General features: G+C 38.9%; 1 protein-coding gene across 4 annotated transcripts in view; it reads left to right on the top strand.

Moving 5' to 3' along the window:
• The first annotated feature begins 560 nt into the window (after positions 1-560).
• The window catches only part of ZNF280D (zinc finger protein 280D), a 68982-nt gene continuing 52722 nt past the window's right edge, over positions 561-16820 (top strand). For 3 of the 4 annotated variants that reach the window (XM_076348252.1, XM_076348255.1, XM_076348254.1), the window contains exons 1-5: positions 635-692; positions 5934-6079; positions 9942-10007; positions 10115-10485; positions 16475-16592. In XM_076348252.1, the coding sequence (XP_076204367.1) occupies positions 5941-6079; positions 9942-10007; positions 10115-10485; positions 16475-16592 (694 nt within the window). In that variant the 5' untranslated portion in view covers positions 635-692; positions 5934-5940. Of the gene's footprint in view, positions 693-5933; positions 6080-9941; positions 10008-10114; positions 10486-16474; positions 16593-16820 lie in introns of all 4 variants that reach the window. The other variant, XM_076348253.1, reaches the window with a different exon arrangement.

Raw genomic sequence — 16820 nt, 5'->3', positions numbered from 1 at the left:
TCCCTAGCTTTTGTTTGGCCGTATGGCTGTGTGGAGTTACTGGTGCTTATGATCCACTGTACCGCAAGGGAAAGGCCTGACCGCCTGTCACGGCCTACCAAGCGCCGCGCCCACCGCTCCCGCACGCGGAATTGACAGCTGCGCTCCCTCGCACGGCGAGCGGGGCCTACTTACGGGGCACCGCTGAGGTGAATGTTGCTCGCGGGTCCTCTACCCGCCCGCGGGGCCCGCCATCGATCTGGCCGCGTCGCGGCTGGCCCTGTCAGCCCTCGCCAAGGCGGCGGAGGGCAGGCGGTGCCCGGCCGGCGGGCGCAGCCGACGGCGATGGTTGAGGAGGGCGCGAGGCGGGCCGCGCGCGCCAGGCCGCTGCCAGCCGCGGGGTGTGAGGCCCGGCACATGGCGCGTGGCACCGCCCCCGCGCGGCCCCGGCCCGGCCCCGCCCCGCGGCTGCCGGAAAGCAGGCGCCGCTGTGGGGCTGACCCGCGCTCTACCCGTCAGGCAGCGCGCCGGGCGCCGCGCGGCCACCCCCGCCTCCCTCGCCCGCCCTCCTTCCCCCGGCGGTGGCTGAGGTGGGGCGCCGCGGTTCGGCGATGTGAGGCGCCTCCGCCAGCGCGGCTGCCTCCCATCCCCCCGCCAGCCCGGGAGGAAGGGAGCGGGGCGGCCTGCCGCGGCCTCTCCGGACGCGCAGCACGGTAAGCCAGCCCGCTCCTTCCCCTCGGTCCTCCCTGCCGGGGCGGCCTGCCGCCTCCCTGGGCGGAGGGAGCCGCCGCTCGGCGGCGGGAGGGCCGCGGGGGGATTGTCGCCTGCGAGACCGACGCCATCTTAGGTCGGAGCGCGGCCTTGCACCCCCCCCGCCCCCGCCCCGCGTCGGTGGAGCGGGGACTCCGGGCCGTGAGGGCTTCCCCGGGCCGCCCGCGGGGCCCCGCTGGGAACCGGGGGGTCTGCCCGCAGGGGCGTCCCGGGCAGGGCTCGCTCCGCCCTGCTTCCGCCGTCCAAGGGCCGGCCGCGGCCAGGGCCCCCGGCAACTGGCAGCGGATGCCGGGTTTGCCGCCGGGCCTCCTCCCCTCCCGCCGCCGCTGTGGTATGCGGGCCTCGTCCAAACCCGAACCTGCGGCCTCAGTCGAGTCCTTGCGGTCACCCGGCACTGGGGAGGCGGGACGCAGGGCGGTCAGGCTGCGCCGGAGGCGGCGGCGCCAGGGGCGCTGCGGGCGGAGCGGCAGCTGCTCGGCTGCCCGCGGGGACTTGGCTTCTTCCCGCGGCCTCGCACCCATCGCAGCTCGGGGGTGTGAACTTCTGACTGGTTTGCAAAGGCAATATTGCCCTTCCCTAGGCGGAGCTTATACCGTCTCATGGCAGAGAGGGTAGTGTTGGCTGGTTTAGTTTGTTTTGGGGGAAGTTGGTTTATATTTTTTTAAAACTTTCAGGTTCAGTTTCAGCTTGGTCATCGTTTCTTCGCTGCTGAAACAAACGTAGCGCTCAATAAAAATACAATTGCTCACAGTCCTGATGAAGCTGTGGATTGCACGCTTTTCTACAACTAACATGATGCAAAGTTATGTGCCTGTATGGGAAGTTGTCTGAAAAAGACCATGTGGGTGCTCACAGTATAGTCTGTGTTGTAAATAATAGAACTTCCCTGTTCACTGGAAGTGCAGCTATTAAACTGGAGGAAAAAATAATGTTTGAATAATTCTGATAATACTGTTATGGAAAGATGACAAACAAGGCTAGTCTGAGAACTTTCTGGTTAATGTAGATGTCCTCACTCTTTAAGCTCACTACCAATTTCATACTAGTGATTTGGTTTCAGTTATTTTAAGCCAATCCAAAGAAGTATTGAGTATTGGAAAGCTCATTTGACCTTAAGAGTGGAACAGGTGAATTTCATCTAAAGTAATAAATGGGTTTTCAGTAACTCGAAATCTTATTGCAGCTGCATTTGCCATGATTTTCTATAGTATTGATTTCTGTGCATCTTTAAGGTGCACTTCAGATCACTTTCTGCTGCTTTCACTACAGCTGTTACACTCTTGTTACATTTACTAATGTTTGTATCATTTTTGTTTATGTGAGTGCTTTTAAATCCTAAGGGTAAAAAAAACCAGGTTATAAATACAACTGGCTTTTAATAAAGTTAGGTATCTTTAAACATAATTGCCATGATAAATAAAGATGTCCAAACTAGTGCTTTTAAAACACTTATTTCATCAGAAGCTTATTACTCTCTTGTGCAATGAGTTAAATTTTTTTTTTTGTCTCATATCAGGTTTTTAGTTTATTGCTTGTCTAGTAACTATAATAGTGTTCCATGGACTTGTGTCTTTGCAGGTTGTTGATTATTTGTGCCTGCCTAATGAACTTTCATAGCTAGCCTTAGTTTTTGCTGGGCAGTTGCCTTTTAAAGCGATATCTTGATATAGTCTAATGATATTTTTTAAATCTTTTAAAGAAATTGTTCACAATTTTGACACTTTTTATCCTAAAGACTTTCTTTGATTATATACATAGCATTTCATTGGAGTTTGGGACCTCTCAGATGCATGGACTACCTTTAAGGAGATGTGTGTATAAATGTGTATATATGTTTATACATATTAAAAAATTAGGAAAATAAAATCTATTGTCAATAGGTTTACCTTTCTTATACTGGCATCTGCACCTCCACTGGGAAATATTTGGGGAGAGTCAGGGAAGGATTCACTGTTGGTTTTGGCTTTGAGAGGAACCACCAGCAGGATTCCTGGAATGCATTTTCTGCGTTAATGTAGTTAAAGAAGCTGAAAACTTGGAAGCTAGTTGTACTTTAAAAGTGGGTGTAGATGTTTCCTTTGGCAATGGAGACCATTTGAGCAGTTCTTGCACACCTCCTGTAATCAAATCCATTCCACCTTACTGCAACTTTGATTGCTCAGGCCACAGATTTTTTGACCTCTCAGTTGTGCCGGTAAAACTGTTAATGGGCCAGGTTATTTTTAACTTGCACTGGTTCATATCATAGTCCCGTGAAAAGTTGTACTAGCACAAATGAGGGAGCAGTGCAGGAGCAGGGCGGGAACTCATTAGGCTGGCTTTGTTGCCAGGAAAAAAGTCAGTGAAGGCTTGGCTTCAAATCATAGCATTGAAATAAAAAAAATAAAATAAAATTTAAAAGATCTGAAATAATCTTGATACTTGCCTTTTAAAAGCTGCCATACATTTTGAGTCACCTTTTGAGAATACCTTAATATGTATATCTTGGTTCATAAAATGAAACGTCCATAAGAGGTGCCACCAGTTGGTGTAACTTTCTAAAAGTCCATGCCTATGTTATCAAATTACTTCTAACTGTATTTTAAAAAAAAAAGTCAGCTGCATTATAGTGTAGCTGAGGTTATCATGTGTATCTTGTTAGAATTCTGCTAACATGCAGGTTGCTTGTGTCTATTTTGTGTTTTTAATATAAATTACATGTGCTCTCACTTGCATTCTCTGAGCACATTTTGTAATTGATTACTTTTTTCCCTGAGGTCAAATAAAACTAATTTTTTATAATTAAAAAAACCCCTCATATTTATGTTGTCAGTTCCATGAAAAAAATCTCTGAAAATAGTCTTTCATTTTGCCTTGAAGTCTAATAAACTTTGCCTCTGTGTTAGTAAAGAAAAGGTGTTCTAAAGAACATCCTTCTACAAAGGAGAGTCAGGCTTGATTCTCTTTCCAAGACCTGGCACATGGCCCCTGTTTTCTCTGTTAAGTGGAAATTGGCTTCATATTCTTCCTCTTTTCCCGCGACAAGAATCTAGTTTAGTGTCTTATTCTCTTCTTTCCTAGTACCATGTTTAACTTCAGCAGCCTAAGCTGATAGAGGAAGGAAGGAAGGAGTATAGCTTTGCTACTTTATATTATCCCCAAGGCTTAGCATGTAATGCCAGCAGCCCCATTCTCATGCACTTTAATGAAAGTAGGGGCACGATCTGTCTGCTCCCCTGTGATAAGCTATTACAGACTAATTATTTCTACAGTCCATCACCAAATCTAGCAGCTCATTACTCCTATCCTGAAATTGTCTTCTTTTATTAGATATTAGACAGTTTCTCACTGTGCCTGTGCTGAAGACTTCATTTCAAACACTGTTGATAGATAATGAGGGGTATTCTTAGTTTTGCATTATTACACTTTCAAAAAAGAAACTTGACCCAATGTTTAGTATATATGTTGCTCTCAAAATATTTTTGGAAGGGAGAAAATCATGGGAAACCGTACAGAAAAATGTGTTGGATAAAAACCCTCTTCATCTTACAAGATAAATCATTTAGTTTAAGAAATACCAGTTTATGATTATGAATGTAATCTTGATTTTGTCACCTTGTGTATAAGGTTTGATAGTCTTTAATGACATAATCATATACATTAGTGCTGGTCTGATGCCCTGGCTATTAGGTTTAGGGAGTTAAACTGTCAGAGAACTATCACTGCGTAATGGTGGGAAGTCAAGCTTCCTTAACTGGTTTGCTTTGTCAGGTAAGTGTTGCATCAGCACAAGAATGAGAGAAGTATTAGTAATGTTTTTGGTTGGCAGTGGCCTGGTAATAAGACTAGAAATATTCTTATATTGATTGTGGCCTTCATGAAAGGAACTGTTGCTCGGATATTCTTCACTTTTTGTCAAAGCAGTCCAATGATGAATTGAATTTCATGTGCTTAACTGCTCATTAATTTCAAGGAATTCCTATATTGGCTGGAGTTACTATTGGGTTCCTCATGCAAAACTGTATTGTTTCCCCTCCAATTTGCCAAAAAACGGAGACACTGAATTTTGCGAAGCTCCGTGTCTTAGGCAAAGCAAACATGTTGTCTTGGGATCCTGATCCTGGTTATTGCTGAGACAGCCCTGTGGTTTTATGAAATTACTGGTCTTTACGAATTAGATTATTGGTAGTGTGTGTAAAGAAACATAAAAGTTTCTTATTTCCTGTATTGTTCAGAAATACTTTCCAGATTATGTTAGAGGATGTGAAAAGAAAGAGGAAAACTTCGTTGGCCATCACTGTTTACTTAAAAACCAAATAAAACCAGTTACGATTAGAGATGCTCATTGTAATTTGGTTAATTCCAAAAGCTACATATTTTCATTACTATTTTCATACATGACATTTTTTTTCCTTACTGCAAGAGCAAGTCTCCAAGCACAAGGGACTCAGTCTAATGAGATCTATGCAAAATTTTTGTCAAGTCCTAATTGATAATGAAAACACTATGCAATGCGTTGTGGGTATGGTTTTGGGGTTTTGTTGTTGTTGTGGGGTTTTTTTTGTTTGAGGTCTTTTTTGGTGTGTGGTTTGTGTGGGTTTTGGGGAATTTTGTTTTGTTTTTGTTGGGTTTTAAAGAAAATGTGACTATATGGGAAGCCCTGGCAAAATCTTACACAATTTGTGGGGCTGTGGTAGGTTGTGGGTTTGGGTGGGGGTTGGGTTGGGGTTTTTTAGATGCAAAGAGAATAAAGCTATAACGAGTGTTTCACTAACTCAGTTGTGCCAGGTGTATTACATGCTTCATAGCAGGGTCTTCACATTTCTTGTGAATCACTTACCTGGAATAGGAGTATTTTTTTAGAAGATACCTTTCACTGTGGTGTCAGAGGCTTCCTCTGATGGTTACTGGTGGATTATACAAAAATAGTTTAAATTATGCAGAGGATATCTTTGGTCTTTTATCACCTTTAATAGCAAAGATGAGAATTCAGGTAATTATCAGAAAGGTGTTGTGTCGATCTCTGAAGATCTATATCAGATCAGGTTCAACCTGTATAGAACATGGCGGGGGGCAGGGTGGGGAGGGAAGACTTTTTTATTGGAATTATCATCAAGTGCAGTAATCTTTACTGAACGGTGAAACATTTGTTTCATGAAAGTACTGAATGTTTTGGTATGTATGTTTTGGTTTTTACTATCTAGTCTCAAGATGGCAGAATTATTTATGGAATGTGAAGAAGAGGAGCTAGAACCATGGCAAAAGAGAGTGAAAGAAGTGGAGGAGGATGATGATGATGATGAGCCAATCTTTGTTGGGGAAATCTCAAGCTCGAAGCCAGCTAGTACATGTAAGATAACATTTTCCGTAATTTAAAACAGATATTTCAAGGTGTAAAACTTTAAACTTACTTTGAAAATACAGAATTTTTAACAGTAAGACTTAAGAAATTCTACATCTTAAAGCTGTTCTGTAGTTCTCTGTCATACTGAAAATTGAAATTCTTAAGAAATTCTGTCTTAAAACCCAGGTTATGCACAGCTGTGTCTACCTCTAACCTTAAATCTCTGAAGTCAAAACAAGGACGTTTGAAGGTTTTAGCATTAAAAATATGGTTAAAAGTCCAATACATACAATGCTGAAACCATGCATGCAGTTGCTCTTAATATAGTTGATATTTAGTTAGATACTTGGAAGTGTCTCCCTACTAAAGTAATGTGCATGAATTTAAGTCTTCATGTTACAGTCCCTCTTTTTCCTCCACCCCACGTTTCGTGTGTTGGTGGACAGTCTGAATGGGTGGACATCATTCTGACAAAACCAGGGTAACTGTCTTAAGTATCTATAATAAAAGCACAATCAGGAAAAGTAATTAATGTGAAAATAGTAGAAGCCTCTCTGTTAAGTAAGAGATTTTTATTAATAAATTCATTCATCCCCTGTAAAATAAATAGGTTTTTTCATCAAGTTCTGTAGTTTTCTCCTAATGCAGGCAGTGCAGGGAGTGAGGTTAGGTGGTTGTGATGACAGCAGATGTGTCAGGATTCCATGTTTGTCCTGTGCTTGGGCTTTGGCAGGTAAGTAAAGGAGAACGTTATTTTTGTTACTTAAATTAATTTTAGTAATGAAACTTTCTGATTTCTGTATGCAGCCATCTTACAGTCAATTGTTAAGAGGTTTGACCTAAGGTTTCTCTAGCTATTGAATACACAAGACTGCCTGGTGAGGTTTACTGATTTCAGTTTCTGCCTCATCTCTGCTATGCTTGCACCCAAGATTTCCACAGTCATTTTCTGAAGGTGTATAGTTTGCAGTGAAGAATCTCAAGACAAAATGTTAAACTAGGCTCTCTGTCACACTCTGCTGCATGGACTTCGGAGCTATTATTAGCTGTTCAGTCATTTTAGTTCATAATACTTTTATCTTGCATCTGAACTCTATTTTACTTTGTTACTCACTGGGATAGTAACTCTAATGCTTCTTACACTAGCTTAAAAAAGTGGAAAATTATGTTTTAAATATTAAAGAAATACTGAAGCTGATGTTAAAGTTCTCTCACCTGAAAATAGTTCTTAAGGGTTAATATTTTTGAATATTTTAAAAATATTCTAGATCCTCTTGAAAATTTGAAGACTATTTAAAAATTATTCTAAGAAGTTTTCTACAGTTACAAACTTCTAGAAGGACTGAAAAATACCCTTACTGATTTTTGGGAGGTCCAGAGACCTCTGGATTGCTGTGGGTCATTGGCAGTAGGTCATGGCACAGAACAACTATTAAGGCACTAGGCATATGTTGGAACAACAAATATGCCAAGTTTCATTGCAGTCATTGTATTCTCAAGATTTTTTTTTTTAGTCATAAAGGATAGAAATAGTTCAGGTGAAAACTACAATTTTGATATGATTCAGCAACTTCAAGAACTTTGGTAAAAGAGAGAGACTTACAATGTATGCATCTTATTCTAGTGCTGTCCATACTCAGTCCTGACATAAGTAAAATCACTTATGGTATAACTTTTTACTTTATCTCTTTTCCTTCCCTTTCCTCAACTTTTCTCTTTGTAATCTTCTACTTCACTATCAAAAACAGCTATGGAAGAATGACCTCAGTTCTTCTCTGGCTTGTAAGTAGTGCTACCTGGCAGTAGTCAGGCTTCAGTTTGTTATTGGTGATAGGCAAGACACAGTGAACTCAACTTTGCTTATCACTGTTGTTTAGTTTTTACCTGGGAAAATTCCTCTCTGATCAGATGAAAAATTAGATGACAAATGGAGACTCGCGTGTAGTTCTTAATTTTTCTGAAAGGTATATTTTCTGCAATACATAGCAATTTTTTTAACCTTTTCCTGACAATGCAATTATCAGTTTTTATACAGACTGGTGTGGAAAACTTGAAGGAAATAGTTAAAAACCCAACTTTGACCTGCTGGCACAGTGTCATGTACAATAAAGTGCCTCTTTGGACATACTGGAGGGTTATTTTGACTGGGATGAAAGTAATTCACACTTTGTTCCCTTTACCATTTCCTGCAACTGCTCATTTTTCGTACAGTTACTGCTCATTTTTCTTGCTTCCCTTTTTGTAATGATACAAACCTGTAATTTGTTGCTACTTTAGAATGTTGTTCTGCATGTTAGCTTTCTTATACTTCAGTGTTCTTTTACCTAAACAGGACAAATAACGCTTTGATGGGGGAGGGGAAAGGGCACATCAAGTCTATGATGAATCAGTTGAGTCATGTAAATCTAGTTTATAATTTCAAATCACTGGCTTCCTAAAATGTTCTTTTTAAAAACCGTAAAATCTACCTCTGTATTTTAGGATGTGAATTATGTGCACATCAGACTGTCTGAAGCTGAATATGCTTTGTGAGACATAACTTTTAGGATAGCGCTTTTTTTTTTTTGTAGGTAGATGAAGGCTTTAGTTATATTTCACTCTGGAATTCAAATTCCAGAGGTATAGATTTATTAACAAACACAAAAAAGTATGTGTCGAGCTAAGTCCCAAATTAAGTTAATCCTTGCTCGTAGTTAGTGTTGTGTTGAAGTAAAAGTAGTATTACTATTACAGGATGAAATTTCATCATATCTTAAAAAATGCAAACCTGTTTGGATCTGTTGGTTGCAGCTGCTTTTTTATTAGTATGATCTAAATGCAGGTGACAGGTTGAAAGCTGTGATCTTCTGAGCTCTACTGCTATTAGATTTATTTATCAATCTGAGTAGTGTATGCTAATGAACCATGGCTGGTGGAAACAGCCTTAAGGTTATTAAACACAATGTGTAGATAACTCTAAGATCTATTGTTTGAGATCCTGATGTAATTTGATCCTGGTTTGAGAAGGTACTTTAAATCTTGTTGGTTAGATATTGGAGGATCAATCTAATTTCATATGCATATTTTCACATGTCAGAGCAAGAAACTTGACAGCAACATTAGTGGAATTGAGAATCTGGTGGTAGAAAAATATTTTGATTTTGTGAATATTTTTGTAACGTTCTGGAATGATCAGAAACCCCAGGCTAAGACATAAAACGGGGAATATTGGTGGCATTAGTTAGGGAGTAAACATCAAATATAAGAAATTGCATGTGTTTCTGATAAGCTAGAACTCTGGTCATAGACAACCATGTAGGATATGTAAGAAAATCAGTTCTCTTGTAATGCAGTTCCAACACAACTCCTTTGATTGCTGGTCTGTTGATTTTTCTTTCACATTGGAAAATGGGAGTCTAAAAACAAGTTTGTAAGTGCTGTATTTTCCTGTAATACAGAAGCAAATTGTGTAGTTACTGGTTTAGAGAAAATGCTTCCTTTAGTGTAGAGCAGTTCTAGTATTTGGGGAACTTACTATGTATATGAGAAACAGAAGTGAATAAATGCATTATAATCAGCAAAGCTAAGTATTTATGAAATGTTCTTTTTTTGTTTTCACTCTTATTTGTGTGTTAATCTATCTCCAAGAAAATAAAAACTGAGATTCTTAGGTGAACTAGCTTAACCTAAGAGAAGAGGAGTAGAAGAACGTACCTTAATTTGTACAAATGATGCTTTGTTTTGCCAGGTATTTATGTTCGAAATAATATTCTAATTTATAAGTCAAATCCTAATTGGCTTAATTAGTGGATATGAATGCTACTTTTAATTTGAAAAGCAATTAAGCTATTAATTTAACTGCAATTAAGATAAATGTAACTTTTGACAGATATATTGAACAGAGTCAACCTCAGCTCATCACGAAGGGGGATACAGAATGGTGCACCCAGTAGAGGTACTTTATTGTCCTAATATGGTAATTAAAAACAAAAAATCCACAACACTTATGAAACATCTGACTGCAAAATTATATAAAGATAACTTTGGAATCCTTTGCAACAGGTACAGTTACTACATTCAAGCCTGACAGTCACCATTATGCAACACCTGCCTCCAGCCCCAGTGCCGTGCCTGTTTCATCAGTCTTTCAGTCTGTATCCAGACCTACAGCTAGCTCTGTAGCAGTTCAGCCATTGTCTATACCAGTGAACGTTTCAGGAACTTCACAAACACTGCAGAGACCAGTTACTGGATGTTTATCAACACAGCAGATGCCTGGGTCAAGTTCTGGAATATCACAGCCTGTTAGCAGACCTGTAACGATTCCAGTGACGACACAGCCAGTATCAAGAAATATCATGGTTCCTGTAGTGGCTCAACCTGTATCCAGGCCCGTGACTACTGTAACAGCACAGCCTGTAATACTCAATCAGGTAAATTTTTATTCCCTTAAACTGTAAAATACTCAGGTGCAATTACTTTTGAATAAATTAATGAGGAACATACTGACTCAGTCTAGTAATTTGAAGACCTGGACTAGGTTATAGCCTAGCATTGTATAAACTGTAAAGGTGCTAGGACCATAACCTTCCACTGGTGAATTAAAATATGTATTTGAAAATACTGATTTGCAAGACTCAAAAATGATAGCTTTAGTAACAGTGGAATTACATTAAATGAAAATCTTAGGCATAAGAGAAATCAGTACCGTTTACGTTATTTTGTTTAGGTTGTGGAGAAATGGTGGAAATTCTCATTCTTTAAATTTTGCAGATTTCTCTGCTCAGAGACGGATCCTCCGTATTGATAATTTAATTTTTAAATAGCTTGCATTTGGTGTTTAAAGTAACTGGTTTTCCCACCTGATTTTTACAGTGCCTCTCCTGGGATTTGCACTTCTTAAAAGAATGCTGTAGTGGTATCTCCTTAGGTGTTTGTGCTTTTTGGTTCACGTGTCAGTTGTAGTGAAACAGTAGTATGGTAAGGAGGACTTAAGCAACCAAAAGTTTCAGGGTCAGTACATGAAACAATTCAGCAACATACTTGTTTGAAAAGCCCAAGGGAACTATGCCCATAGATCATGTATCATAGATCTTCCTGGATTGTCACAGAACCTCAGAATGATAACTTCAGGGAGTCAAGTTAGATGCTGTTTTTATTGCCTTAGCTGTTGGACATTTGTGAGAGAGAAAGAATGAAGGTTAAAATTTCATATTTGTATGAGGTAAACTATGATGTGATACCTTTATTGAAAATAATTTAAGCTGGAACTGTTTAGACAATGTGCCTATAATATTAGCTACTACTGTCAGGTTAAAATGAAGCCCGACAGTAGGCACCATCTCCACCGTCCATGCAAATATACACACCTGCAGTTGTCCCAGCTGTCAGTCTTTTGGTATAAATAAAAATCATGCAGCCTAATGTATTCTGCATTTGCTGAACAGGCGTATCGGTCTGAATGAACATAGTTTATAAGGCCATTAAAACATGAGAATTAGATCTTCTTCTTAAGACTTGTGGCTAAATCATTGCCAATGGGGGGTTGTATTTTAAGAAAAATAATGCAATGGAATCATTGCCTATCAACTGGGTCGCTGAATCTCTGGCAGATTCATTAGGGAAGAACTCATACTTTCCAATTTTGAGTCTTCAGTAGTTGATTGATAGTTTGCAGAGAGAAATTGTGGCATGTCTGGTGAAGTGAGTTAGCTAAATCAGTCTGTCACTGTATCTAAGAAGGCCTAAAAAATCAAAAGTCCAGATATTGGTAGGATATCTAGATTGCCTCTGGAGTTCTCTTAAATCTGTTTTTATAAAGCAGCACAGTTTAATAGAGAAACATCTGCTACTTCACATAGTGTATACACATATTTCAAGTCTGTGAATTTTATTTTTATAAATGTTTACTTATGACATAGTATGCTTTATTAAATCCTTCAAAGGAGTACTAGGATGTCTTGCAAAATCTTTACTGCAAAAGAAAGCCTTCTCCTTTACTTCCCTTGCCCATACATGCTCATATTTGTTTTAATAGATGAAGCTGCTAGTGGCCTCTACACTGTTTTTTATTAGAAAACCTTAGAGTGAACAGACCTAGGAAAGCTGAACTTCTCCAAAAGGTATAAGCTGGACGTAACTCGTCAAGACAGTGATTTCCTTTAAAGAGACTATGCACACAGCACTTCTTTTTGTGAGAGTTCTTTCTCATTCGTCGAGTTTACTTTCAACAGGAATATCACAGATGAGACTTTAGTTACGTTTTTATAGTCTTACTTTGCCAAAATCTGCAGGTTGTTGTTCTTCCCTGGCAGAGTAGAGAAACACCTATTGGAAGAAGTTGCAGCCTGAAATATGACTTTCAAGGTACACGGCATGGAAAAGGATCTCTAACCATGTATTAGTCAGTTCTGTCTATTCCAAGTTAGACTGACGTGCTTTAGAAAGTAATGCATCCTTTTCTGGGATATCCAGTGCATAGGTATTCCACTGTTGAAATTATATATAATATGGTTTCTTTACAGCGTTGACATTTTGATTATAGCTTTCATGAGCTCTTAATTTCATAAGTTATCCTAAATGTAACATCCTATTCTTTGGATGTTAAGAAATTCTTGAGTACCTTTAGGAAGATTTTTCTGGGTTTTTTTCCTTGCTTAAGAAATGCTGAAAGCGAGTCTTCCATCTTTTCAACTTAACTTTTCTAGATTCAGAATTGTATTTCCAATTTTAGCCTTATCTAGAATAATTTGTTTTCTTGTTTTTGTATTGTTCCTGCCACTTGGTTTTGTTATATTTTTAATGTGGAAAGAGGCTTGTTTGGTGTGCTTTTTTTTTTTTTTTTAGTGAGGTACTATAGTTTAGCTTCTTGGGCAAAGTTCTGTGATTTTTAATATCACTCCTGCCACATTATGTCATTTGCTGTTCTTAGTGTCATTTGTATACTACCTGTATTTTGGTTCATGTCCTTGGTTTCAATTGTCTTCATTCAAGAGGTCCTTAGGTTTTTTGGATTTCTCTCCTCCCCCCCCCCCCCCCCCGCCCCTTATCTAGTCTTTATTTCACTTGAGGCCACTATTTTATATTGATGATTTTCTGCCTTGGGCTTTCTTTGACGTTTTCGTTCACACATTTTCTGTTTCTTCCCAACTTGGTTCCTCCAAAGTGGCAAGGGCTTCAAATAAGTTTTTCTGCGAAATGTTTGACGTTTGGATCTTCAGCCTCCAGATTTTGAAACTTACTTTAAAATTAAAATATTGTGATGTGAAGATGACTGTGAGGTATGACTAGACACTGTGGCAGGACCTATCTTTAGCTGAACATCCTTCAGAGTGCCTTTGCATTCTTAATATGGTGCAATATTTTTTAATCTCAAGATGTCAAAGTTTTTTTCTGTGGGAACTGATTGCTTTTGATCACCAACTGGGTTGAAACACACATTTACTCAATTTTGTAACAAGTAGGTCTATAATTTACCTTTTGTCAATGTTTGATATTCCAGTTTTATCATTGAAATACTCCTTTCCAATCATAGGCTTGATTCACTGACTTCCTGTAAAAGTCTAGTTTTTGTGTTCTTGTTACTGCACTACGTTAGTGCAGTTCCAAAAATTCTGAGTTGAATTTGGCTTCAGTCGTACTGTTTACAGCAATTCTAATTCAGTCAGAGCTACTGCTGTTGTATATGACAGCATACGGCTATCCTCTTCTTATCAAAAAATTTGTTCTTAATGGTGAAGATCTTCTATAATTCAGCGCTCAGAATGCTCTCCAGTAAGCCCCAGCCAATTCTGTCCATATCTTTCCCCTACTTAATAAGCACTTTCCTCAGTCTGAGTGTGATTCAGGTTCCAGTTGTTCCTAGTTAATTTTGGGAGAGCAAAGGTCCAATAGCATGCATTGTAATTCCTCTGTGTGGATTTGGTTACCAATTATCATGTTGGTTTCCACAGTTAGGAAATCTGGGATGCATAGTATGAACCCAGTATTTTCACTAGTCTCTTGGAAAACTAAGAGTGGTGATAGATTCCCCGCCCCCCCCCCTTGAGCCCTAGGAGCTTAATTTATAAAAGTGTTGGGTTTTGCCTTTCTGCATGTGAGAGCACCTGTACGTGTTGTTTTGATTTTTTTTTTTTAATTGATGTAGTGAAGCTGGTTGTTTTGGTTTTGGGTTTTTTTTTCTTTAAAACGTTTTTGCTTTCTAAAGCATGGGAAGATACTGGTTTTTTTCTGTATGTAAAATGACAGAGCCAAATTGCATGAAAGAAATAATTGTAAACAGAAAAGGACATTTTGAAAATTATGAGACTTTGACTTTCCAGGATGTCTGGTTTTACTTTCTTACTCACCAGATATGTTTAGTATATACTAGGGAGATGTACATATGCCATCAAAATACCCAGGATATTGTTTTGAAGAAAGTTAAAATGTTAGCAGCACTTAAAAAAAACCAAAACACAACAACAGAGTAGTAAGAGAAGCAGATTTTGTGTGCAGCTATTGTATTGGTCATATTTCAAACGTAGGTGGTATGCGTAGTCCTTCACACTAAGAGCCTACCACAGACTTACCATCTGAGCATTAGTTGTGCTTGACATGGGGTTTGCAGGCTAAGCTGCTTTGCTTGTAATTTCACTGGCTAGTCTGAAACCATTGTGGCTACAGCAACACCTGCAGCTCACGTAGCTGTTACTCATAACAAATAGAGCAGAGAAATTTAGTAACTATTTCCAGAACTACTCTTGAACATTTATGTTTAATTTGGTTAGATTGGATTAGATCACTCACCAGAAGAAAGAATGGCTCTTCATTATCATTAAGGTCCTGGGTCTTCATTTAAGAGGTGTACAACAAAAAGGCAGGATGGGGGGAGAAGCATCTTCCTTTTTTTTCAAATCTTTTCTGGTACTTAGGAGTCCTAAAATAGATTATCATACCTGTATGTGTACTTGTGCACTTCTTTAGACTTCTTTCCATCAAGTTTAGTCAATGTGGTGGTAGTTAAAAATGTGGTAACTTCCACAGGGATGTTTTCAAATAAGTAGCACAATTGTGAATGGGAAGCATTTTGTGAGATTGATCTTTACAGCAAAAAGTATTTTGGCCTTTGTCTCATGGATACACTGATGACAAAGTCTGTGTATGTGTATTGGGTGATTTTTTTTTTTTTTTTTTTTTTTAGGAAAATTGAGCTACTCTTGTCAAGTTTTTTGTTTCACAGTACAGCTTGGTGAAGTGTAACCAATTGAATTATTTCAGAGTAGAAAGATCAAGTGCCAATATTTTGCTGTTCATACCTTAATGTTGAAATTAAACCTTACTCTATTATAAGGTTTTTCTTAACTCCTTATTGCTATTGCTGAAAATATTTTATGTTCCAATTGTTTGTGTTAGGATGAATGGCCTATTAAGACGTGAGCAGTATTGATGCATCTTGGAAAGTGTGTTTCTCCTACCTCACCCCTCAGCCTTGAATATCTGTAAAGAGAACTAAATTTCATGTTTCTTTTCCCTCCAAATTTTACCTATTGAGTGATCAGTAAAGGTGTTTAGTTTTAACAGTTTTCAGTGTTGGAGCCAAGTAATATGGACTATTTCATTTTTTTAGGTTATATGTAGTACTAAAGGGCAAACCTTTTAAACTAAAGGGAAGAGGCTACCTGTACTTGTAGATGCTCAAAACTTAATGTAACAAGGCGCTGAGAAACATGAACCGACTTATAGGTTAGCTGTGCTTTGAAAAGAGGGTTTGATTATATTACTTCCAGAATTCCTTATGAAATTACTCTACCTAAAAGAAAAAAAATCCCTTAGTGATAGAATGAATTTTAATGCCATTCCCAGTCAACATACTATAGATACACTTTTACTTTCATTAAAGCTTGACCACTTAGTAGAATTTGATTGATTTTAATATCATCTTGCTTTGAGAAGCTTCTGCTTGCTGCAAGTTTGTGCTACTTTTGAGTTCTGTTTTCTGATCTTTTCAAATGCAGCTAGCTGTTACACAAGAGTAACAGGCAAATGCCTGAGTTTGGGTTGAAGGAAGAAAGTATTAGAGTTTTTTGAAAAACAAGTATAATTTGAAATATTGTCAGACTTTTGAACAAAAGCAGTTACAATTAGCATTTCAAACAGGTTTAGTAATATTTAATAAAATGGACTTTCCCAGGTCTTACGGTTGTTTTTACTATTCTGATACACAGCTATGAATAACTTAACAACCACTGATAAGAGCTGCAAACTTAGCAAAATGTCAAAAGAAACTATTTTGGGGAGATTGTAATTAACTTGATTTACAGCTGAGTACTTATGAGTACTTTTAAGCAATCATATGTTTTTAAAATAAACCCTTTGAAGCCTGCAAGTAAAAAAAAATGTTAAACCTCAAATTTCTTTTCCCTCTTGAAAATATCTTATTAGGATTATATTATGGATTCTCCACCAGCTGCACCAGATAATACATCTGGTATACTGTTTGGTGTGAGACAGAACTCGGGAGTTCCACAGTACCAGACTGGGCCAGCAGTGAATGTAACAGGTGGGTATAACTGTAGTAGTTGATAAGAGAAAGAAACAGCCTGTCATTTAACTGTAGTGCAGATCTTTGGGTTATAACTTTAAATAGGCTTTTTAGAACATAGTATAGCTACTTTTTTTCTTCCCCCTGTACATAACACTGTATAATGTTTAATGAAATAGACTTTGGAGCCTTGTGTTGCCAGACTTTGCTTTTCAGCACGTTAGACTGACTGTAATATCAACTGAT

This window comes from Aptenodytes patagonicus, chromosome 10 (genome assembly GCF_965638725.1).
Source record: "Aptenodytes patagonicus chromosome 10, bAptPat1.pri.cur, whole genome shotgun sequence".
Lineage (NCBI taxonomy): Eukaryota > Metazoa > Chordata > Aves > Sphenisciformes > Spheniscidae > Aptenodytes > Aptenodytes patagonicus.
This window is presented reverse-complemented; position numbering and strand designations above follow the sequence as displayed.